At 37.0% G+C, this 9,916-nt stretch overlaps 1 protein-coding gene across 1 annotated transcript; it reads left to right on the plus strand.

The window, feature by feature from the left end:
* The first annotated feature begins 255 nt into the window (after positions 1–255).
* LOC145252365 (uncharacterized) lies at positions 256–906 on the plus strand. Its single transcript, XM_080111764.1, has one exon. The coding sequence runs from the start codon at positions 256–258 to the stop codon at positions 904–906; it is 651 nt and encodes a 216-aa protein (XP_079967890.1).
* The last annotated feature ends 9,010 nt before the right edge of the window (positions 907–9,916 follow it).

Genomic DNA, 9,916 nt, shown 5'->3' on the forward strand with positions numbered 1-9,916 from the left:
TAACTAACTTGAACAGACACCTCGCTGATTAACACCCTATATAGGGATATGCTCCTAAAAAGTAGCCTCTTAAGTTCAAGTAACACTGTGCCTTGTTTGGGCTGAATTGGATTTTAAAAAATATATACATCACATCTTAAGAATGTGTAAGTTTCTCAGTAACTGTCCCATATTTAGCGATATGCATCATATAGATGCCTTGCCCATGCTTGCAACGAGTTTGGTCTGACAATAAGCCTCAAGAAAAGAAATGTCATGGCTCAAGATGTCAGCAACGTCCCCTGCATATCCATTGGCGATCACACACTGGAGATGATGAACGACTTCATCTATCTAGGCTCCATTAGTTCCAACAACCTCTCACTGGATGCTGAGCTAAACACCAGCATCGGAAAAGCAGCAACAGCTATGGCCCATCTGACGAAGAGAGCATTGAGTAACAACATGCTGACCATAAACACAAAGATGAGGATTTATCAAGCCTGTGTCCTCAGCATCTCACTCTGCTGCAGTGAGACATGGATCCTCTACAAACATCAAGAGTGCAGACTAAATGCCTTCCATCTGAATAATCTAAGAAAGATCTTAGGCATTACATGGCAGGACCACGTTCAGAACAAAGACGTTCTTGCGAAAGCAAATCTTCCAAGCATGTTTTCCCTCTTCTCCCAGAGAGGTCTGCACTGGCTAGGGCACGTCGTTCGCATGCAGGATGGCCAAATCTTCAAAAACATCCTGTATGGCAAGCTCTTAGCTGGCAGTAGACCAACCGGTAGACCACTCCTCAGATTTAAAGAGGTGTGCACAAGGGACTTAAAATCCGGCAACATCAACCCTGTTGACCTTGAATCCTATGCAGCGGACCGTGACTCTTGGAGGTCAAAGTTCAGAAATGTGTCCGACTGAGCGAGGAGAGAAGTAATAAAAAGTGGGAGGAGAAGAGAGGCAGTTGCAAAAGGACAGCATCGGCAAAGCATGACAGGGTATCCCTGCAGGAAGAGCAACAGAATCTGCCGCTCCTGCATCGGTCTACTCAGTCACAGCAACAGTTGCCACCACTCATGACAACCTTCAGGCATGATTCTCTATCGTCTATCTAGACGGAAGGATGCCAACAACAACATATAGATGAGAGGTTTTGATCTGTCAGACTTCAGCTAAAAACGTAATTTTCGGCTACATTTAATTTTTAAGCAGTCTTAACAAAATCAACATTTGTTTAAATCAATCAGAATCAATATAATCAATAATTACTTTAACCACAGTCAAAGTTGTACAAAAGTAAAATTAAAAATAGAAAATTCCATCAAATCTATTTCTACTTATATATAAATCACTTTGTTTGTGCGAGTTCATGCCCTATGAACTTTGAAACGGTTGAGTCTATTTTTTTGTTTAAATTTCACATAAATGTACTTTATCTGTCTGGGAGTGTTCTTAGATAGGTTTTCTCATCATCATATCTTATCGCAATAGAAATTAACCCATCGCATGGCGGTACTGTTTACCTCCTTAAGTTTGAGATAATGAGGACCCAATCGGCAGTTTTCCCTAAGGTGGTGCATCGTTTGTACCTCTCCACATGGACATAAAGGTGAGGTGTCTAGGCCCCACTTGTGGAGATTGGCTTTTGTTTTGCCTAGTTTGGCTCTGACTCTGTTTAGAGTCATCCAGTTTTTCTACCAAGGTTTGAACCCTGGGGGAGTGTTTCTTTTGGGTCTGATAGGGCTTCATTTTTATTGCTGCCGTTATAGTTTTGCCATCATTCCATCCTATAAGAGGCAACTTGCCTGGGATCGATTTCCTCTATATTGATGAAGCTACTGCGAGATTTTAATCTTTGTATCACGGATTGGTGGCCAAACAGTGAGTGCCTGTGGTCGTTAAGCTGTTTGTACCGTTCTATTCTGGTGATGACTTCTTGCCTGATATGTGGTGGTGGGATACCAGCTAGGCAGTATAGAGCTGGCAAGGGAGTTGGTCTTAGGGCACCAGTTATGGTCCGGTATACCTTGTTCAGCTCTACATCAATTTTATGGGCATGCCATGATCTTACCCATACTGGGGCACAATACTCCGCTGTGGAATGGCACAGTGTGAGAGCTGTTTGCCTCAGTGTTTTGGGGTTAGCACCCCAATTGCTGGTGGAAAGCTTACTGAGAAGGCTGTTTCGTGATGACAGCTTGCCTTTCAATTTGGTAATGTGTTTTCTAAAACAGAGTCTTCTGTCCAGAGTTACCCCCATGTAGACTGGGAAAGGTTCATGTGTAAGCATGTTGTCATTCCACATGACTCTTAGTCTCCGATTTGCTTGGTGATTATTAAGATGAATGACGCAAACCTGGGTCTTGTTTGGGTTTGCATTGAAGTACCACTTTTTGTAGTACCTAGAGAGTTGCTAGGGCATCAGAGAGTCTTTCTTCTATGATGTGAAAACTATTTGTCTGGGTGGCGATGCATAGATCACCGGCATATATATATCTTTGTATATTTAGGTATTGTGGTTGGTTGTTAGTGTAGATATTGAATAGGGTTGGAGCCAAAATAGGTTTTCTATCAGAATGCCTCTGATAAGTATCGAAAATTGAAAAAAAAAATCGGATTAAGGAAGGAACAAATCGATTTTGACTAGAGTTAACATCAGATGTGTATTTGAAAAGTTTTATCACCGCACAAGCAGAAGGGCCCGGCATATAAAATCAACTGTAGGTTATTTGATAAGATTCGAAAGAAATGTTTCTGTTTGGAGGACAACTTGAACCATGATACTTGACCTTTCCATTTTAAATTTTAATTCTATCCATTATATAAAAAATAAATAATAAAAATCAACAGTAAGTTCTCTTCAATGCAATGTAGACTACAATGTATTGTGGACTAAGTCACTGCAGGAGGTATGTGAAGCTTCCTCCTGGTAGGTCCACGACTAGAGCAGGCAATCAATTGATTTGATTGAAAAATGGGCGATTTTACAGTTTTAAATGATAAGAAAAGTATTCGGAGTATGGAGCATTTGTTGGTCTTCATTGAATCCCAGGCAACGCCGGGCTTCCCTGCTAGTATTACCTAAGCAAGAAAAGAAAATTTTTCCATTAGTTGAAGTTAGGCTTACGTGATCTGAAAGTAATGTAATGGGAGCAAGAACGTGGCAGAAAAGTTAAACAGTTCCTAATTCTTAGGAGTTTGGTATTTAACCGATCGGAAATAGTTTTGGAGTTTTCTATCAACCTATGGAGGCTGTCAAAGGAGAGATGCAGCTTATCTAAAAACATCAGTGATTACAGAAGTTATGAACTCAAAGTCTGAAAGTATTATGGTTTATTAATTGATAACATGGTATAAAAACAGGTAGAAAATATTTATAAATAAAAAGGATTTAGGTTAGTCTATAATATAAATATTTAAACAGACAGGTGAGATTTCTTTTTTGCTCAATACACACCTCTAAACACCCGGGCAACGCTGGACACCCAGGCTAGTAGTCAGCTAAAGTACTTCCTAATTTTCAACGGAGCGCTACCGGAAGCGATGACACGATAGATCAGTTCCATCACTTTTATTCTTCCTCAGTATTTCTATTGTGAAGCGATTTATTGTAATAAAAGAGGAAAAATACATTGAAAAATATACAGGTAAAAACTAAAATTATGCAGGTAAAAATTAAAATTATACAGATAAAAATAATTCAATCTGTATTTGTACTTTTCATAACAAAATTAAAAAAAATAAAAGTTTTTATTTTATTTGAAATTTTATAAGAAATATATGGTTATGTTTTACTTCATAAACTAAATAATTCATTACTTTAAATTTTTTTAAAATGTTTAAAATAATTCTTTAAAAAATGAAGAGTGCAAAAAATGTTTTCAATAATTCTTATGAAAAATAAAACTAATTTCAATAATTCTTAATTGAAATAAGACCGAAAAACCTTTTCAATTATTAATAAATAAAAAAAAAGATCGGGACAAACGTAATAACAAAAAAAAAAAAAAAAAGCATACATACACAGGTAAGATTTAGGTGTGTGAGAAAAAAAAAAGCGAAGGAACTGATTTACCTTGTCACCGCTTCCGGTACCACTAGGCCGGAAGTTAGGAATTAGGTTATCTGACTATAACCGGATTTATTCGGTCCATGTGAGATTTCGCTACATACAGATATGAAAAATAAACGCGAGAAAAAAAAAAAAAAAGATATCATATTGAAGATAGCATTAATAATGAATAAGAAAAGATAATAGAAAGAGAAAGACACGGAAGAAAGGGGAGACAAGTGATAAATTAATTTCTGGTGATCTCCCAAAAGGGGTTAAAGGAACTTTTATTTAACCGTCTTAAATTTTGAATAATAGCGGGACAGCACTACTTTCAAAGGAAAAGTAAGGCGCCTCCTTTCCTCCGCTAGTCTGTGGGAGACTTTTGGGCATGGTCAAGAACCCACTTACCCCCCCCTTACCCATGTGAGGTCATGGAAAGCAGGTAACTGATGTAATACGGAAGCAGAGATAATTCTGTTCATGGTTTCGTATTTCGTTGTGCTGCGCAGAAGGTCCCTCTGAGTAGAATAGTCAAGACAATCGCCCAGTACGGGCACTGCTCGGACAAAAAGAGACTGCAACTTACTGTCTGTACAACTGCAAATAAGGCTATGTCAATACATTGGACTCTTTATCCAAGAAATAGCGTGAATATGGCTCTGAATCGGCAAGGATGAGCAACAATGAATTCATAAATTCTGCGAGAGAGAGAGAGAGAGAGAGATGGATAAAGAGCCATAGCCGTCAATTCCTGTACTATGCAGAATACCACTTGAACAAATGAAATTTTTTAAACTGTTTCTGAGAAAGTTTCATTAGGAGCAGAAAGAAATGGTGAGTTACTTGTGTTTTGGTTGTGTGGATTGATATAGTATATAATATGGAGAATTAATGTCCAGATAAGATTTGGGATCATACTTACGTTGTCAGGCGGACGTATGCAATCTACGCATTTTTTTTTATTCATTTATCTACCTTTCAACTAAATCTTCGATACATTTATATTTATGTTGAGGGGTATATTGTAGTGCATAAAGTTCATCGGAGCACATTCTGCGAAAGAATGGTTTCATATCGGCCCAATATGTTTTATTTGAGAGTAAGTGTATTTGTGTGAACCTGTGTTGCCTCATTTGTGTTCATGTTCAACCATTTTAGTGTTTTTTCGTTAAAATTTGAATTTCCATTAAAAACAATGGTATTTACTTAATTGGCATGTCGAGATTAGTAACATATCCAAAATGATAAAGTAGAATATTAATGGTTAATGAAAATAATTTTCGAATAAATTTGCTAGTTTTGTTTAAATTATAAACAGAATCGTTTAAATGGTAGGTAAGATAGAATCGTTTAAATGGTAGGTAAGATAGAATCGTTTAAATGGTAGGGGAGGTAATTTATTCCAAACTGAGTTACTTCCTTGCGTTTACGTCATATGCTACAAACAAATATGGCAGAACCGTTCTTTTGTTAAACCATGAAAATACTTGTTTTATGTGCAATATTGACAATCGTAGTTTGAATTTAAAAAAAAAAACAAAAAAAAAACCTGGCTGCCCGAAGCTGACATCACTTGGGAAATGGAAAATGCGAAATCTGGACATATGGAACGAAATACGTTTTAAAGACCGCATGGTCATTGTCATAAACATCATTTACAAGCTTTGTTATTGCTTTCCGTTAAGTACATGGTTGTTAGAGTTAATCTTGAGGTTACAAGTGATTGTTAGGATTAGGTTAGTGGTTTCATATTTTGATTTCGCCTTTTTTACTTCCCAAGTGACATCAACTTTGGGCGACCATGTATTCTATTCAACCTGCAATTGTCAAGATTGCCGTTTTATGTAATAATGCAGTAATATAAAAAAAAAAACATTGTTTTTAGTTGAGATTGGCAAAAAAAAAAAAAAAAAAAAAAAAAAAAATTAAATATGGATTGTTTGTCTGCTTTCGGGTCATCTTGCATGAATCGAGCATCAGTTTTGCGCGGCATAAGAAATTTAAGAAAGGCAGGGAGTGTGAGGGATAAGAGATGTGGGAGGAGTAAGAAAGTCATAACATCAGAGTTGATTGGCCAAATAAAGAATTTCATGGGTAAGAATCGTCGCATGTCTTTAAAGACAATAAGTGCACAGTTTGATGTCAGTCTGGGAACTGTACACACAATTATTTGTGAGGAACTGAAAATGCAGAAGATCTGCGTGAAGTGTGTCCCAAGGTTGCCCAGAGAAGATCAGAAAGAAAGACGTTGTCATGACAACAGAGAGATGGTCGGGTTGATCAATTCAGATTCCGCAATTCTTGGATATCTGGTGACCTAAGATGAAAGCTGGATCTACTGCTATGACCCAGAAACCAATAGACAGAGTTCCCAGTGGAAGCATACTGGCTTTCCAAGACTCAACAAGTTCAGACAGAGCAAATCTACATATAGTTATGATTTATTTATTTTTATTTTTTTGACAGCACGGGCATGATCTACATGCACTGGGTTCCCACTGGACAGACAATCAACAAGGAATACTATGTTGAGGTTTTAAGGGAGTTCAGGAAGTGATTCTGTTGGAAGAGGCCAACACTCCTCTTCAGATCGGGTCAGTGGCATTTCCACCAGGACAATACACCACTCCACAACTCCATCCTTGTCACAGACTATTTGACCAAGATGGGCATCAAGAAAGTTCCTCACCCTCCCTATAGTCCAGACCTTGCTCCCTGTGACTTTTAATTATTCTTTAAGCTCAGGGAAGACCTTAGAGGCTGTCGTTATCAGACAATTGAGGTGATTGACATGCTCACACAATAGGACTTTCACGAGGCCTTCCAGAAATTGTTGGAACGGTGCAACAGGTGCATTGCAGTCGGAGGAGATTACTTCGAAAGGGACTAGTTTCAAGTGTCCATAGGAAAAAAACAAAAACAAACCTGAAAACTTATTGAAGGCAAGTTCAGTAAGTTCATCGGGGCACACTCTGCGGAAGAATGGTTCCATACCGGCTCAATCTGTTTTATTTGAGACTAAGTGTATTTGTGTGAGTCTGTGTTGCCTCATTTGAGTTGAATCGTTTTAATTGAACCTTTTTCAATGCTATTTGAGCTTGTTGTTCGTCTGAGCGGTGTCGATTACATAACAAGTCACTCAGTTTTACGCAAGCCTTCTCAATGACAAAGAAATGTAATTTTTTTTTTTTTTAGATGTTAGAATGAACATTCTTTGTGTTGAAAGTGGTAAGGTTTCAGAAAGACAACACATTTTAGGTAAAATAGAAAAAATGAAAAACTTGAAATTAAAATCATATTAAAATAAAAGAGAATTTTGGTTTCCTTTTTTTTTTTTTTTTTTGGTGGGAGGGATGACAGGTGATTGTTTTTAGCTTTATTTAGTACTTAACTTACTCATTTTGTCGTTTAAAAATTTTTTTTTTTTCTAAAAACAATTCCCCTTAAAACTCCTCCCCTTCAAAATCAGCTCGTTTGATACAGCCCCAACTTCTCCGCATCCTTCTTTAATCTATTTTCTCATTGCTTGGTTTCGTCATTTTTTTTTTTTTTTTTTTAAATCTTAGTTTAACCTTTTATTTTAAAGTTAGCACCTTACAGCAAACCTAATAAAACTTCGTTTTTGTGTGTGTGTTTGTGCGATTTTTTTTTTTTTTATCTATTTAAATATGTTCATCGAATCCCAAACACTTAAAACAAGCAAGAAAAACAAGAAAACGTTAAACCAAAAACAAACAAACAAACAAACAAACAATCTAATGAAAATGAGACGTTTTAAACTTTGCTACATTATTGCCTTATTTTAATTTACTACTTCTACCCCCTCCCCGTCTCTCTCTCCCTCCTCCGCCCACTCCTCTTCCTCCTCCTTCTCCCCCCCCTCTTCTTAAATTTCGTTGTTTCTTATTTTATTTTACAACTTAAGGATTATTTTACCTTTTAGCAACCTTTCACTTTTATTTATTTTTGAAAAAAAAAAAAAAGTTTAAAATGCTATTTAATTTTTTTTATTATATATTTTTTTAAATTTATTTAAGCCTTCTCGTTCTCTCTTCCTGTCTCGATTCGGCAAACGATCGTTTCACCTAAAACTGATCCCTTCTGGGCGGGAACGTTTTCTCTTTGAGAATCGCTCATTTCTGATTGGTTTCTTTTGGCATCTGGGCATGCCAACAATCAAGCAATTCTCTACTCGAAGATGAAGATTTTGCTGTGAGCGTGTGTGTCAGAGACTTGGAACGCGAATGCTTCTCACCTAAAGCCCAACCCAAACTCTAAAGTCACTCGACATTAGTTTTTCAGGGGGGTCGAAAGATCAGAAAAGACGTCTTCATCTTCCTTCTCTAATTATATATATATATATATACACACACACACACGTCGTTCGAACACTCTGGATTGTCTAATGTCCGCGCCCGAATTGAACATTTAAAGGTTCTTAATTCTCTTAATTCTGTAGCAATTGTATGAGGGCCCGGAGATAGAGGCTAAGCAAATGGAGTCAAAAGTGGCTTCGTGGCTGGGTTCATATCTCCCAACCGGCAGGAATTGTCATCCTATACTGCTGATTGCGTAAGCATGAAAGAATTATTATTTAATTAGAATTATCAAGCCCTTGAAGACTACTTAAGAATGGGCACTATCTGAGAAATATAAACTAAGCGGCAGTCAACTAGCGCTTATGCAACGTTAACGACTTCCCGTCGTTCGAACACTACAGATTGTCTAATCCGCACCAGAATTGAGCGTTTATTTGTTCTTAATTTCCTTCATTCTCGTGGCAATTGTTTGGTTATATATATATATATATATATATATATATATATATATATATATATATAGAGAGAGAGAGAGAGAGAGAGAGAGAGAGACTCTCAAAAATGATTTCGACGTATGCGGTTCGCCACAACAACTAAGTTCTTAGGAAATCCACACAGATGATTTGTTTATAGTGATGAAGGCTTTGTGTGGAATCAACCACACCTTTTTGGTATTACTGCTAACCTCTGTCGTTGCAATGGCTGCCACAAGACAGAGCATTCAGTAAACCACAGGTTTTTACAACAAAGTTTTCCTTCTCCTTGATGCATATCTTAACGAAGACTGGGAATGCATCTCTTCCAGTGAATGAAATCGCTACCCAGATACCAACCTGGAAATTTCTACGACTCGGCAACACGGAACATACAGCGCCTAGCCTTCCCAAACGGCCACCCATCTGGTACTGGCAGGGCTTAACTTTGCGAGAACCGGTGTTTATATATATATATATATATATATATATATATATATATATATATATATAAGGTTGGGTTCTTGCGAAATTATTAAGTTTGATTTTAAATAATATTTCGTTACAATACCTTTACTTTATATATCATTTTTAAGGGCGTTCTTCTTCGCTCTATCTAATCGTTTAAATTACAATCGTTTTCAAACAATTATGTCTTCTTTTCAGGACAGAATACACGATGGTAATAAAGCAAGTTCGCACAATTTTCTTATTTCAATTCAAGCTAGGCTGAAAAGCTATTGAAACAGCTAACGATGTCAACGAAGCATTTAGCTCAGGAAGCACTACTGAACGCACGGCACAATGGTTGTTTAAGAAATTTCTTGGCGGTGACGAGAGTTTTGAAGTTTATGAGCGTAGTGGTCGGTCATCGGATGTTGATAACGATCAATTAAGAGCGTTAGTAGAAGCCAATGCACACACAACTGTTCGAGCACTTGCTTCTGAATTGAACGTAGCGTATACGACGACTTCCAATAACTTGGGACAAAAAAAACTTGATAAATAGGTACATATTTATATAGAAGTAGAATATTCGTCCAAGGATGTGTAAAGTTAATAACTATAACATTAGTCTTAAATTA

The sequence above is a fragment of the Euprymna scolopes genome, chromosome 29 (assembly GCF_053919585.1).
Source record: "Euprymna scolopes isolate OS-2025 chromosome 29, ASM5391958v1, whole genome shotgun sequence".
Lineage (NCBI taxonomy): Eukaryota > Metazoa > Mollusca > Cephalopoda > Sepiida > Sepiolidae > Euprymna > Euprymna scolopes.

Bases quoted from the DNA above. Each gene is read 5' to 3' on its own strand.
- LOC145252365 (XM_080111764.1), top strand. From the start codon at position 256: ATGGCTCAAGATGTCAGCAACGTCCCCTGCATATCCATTGGCGATCAC.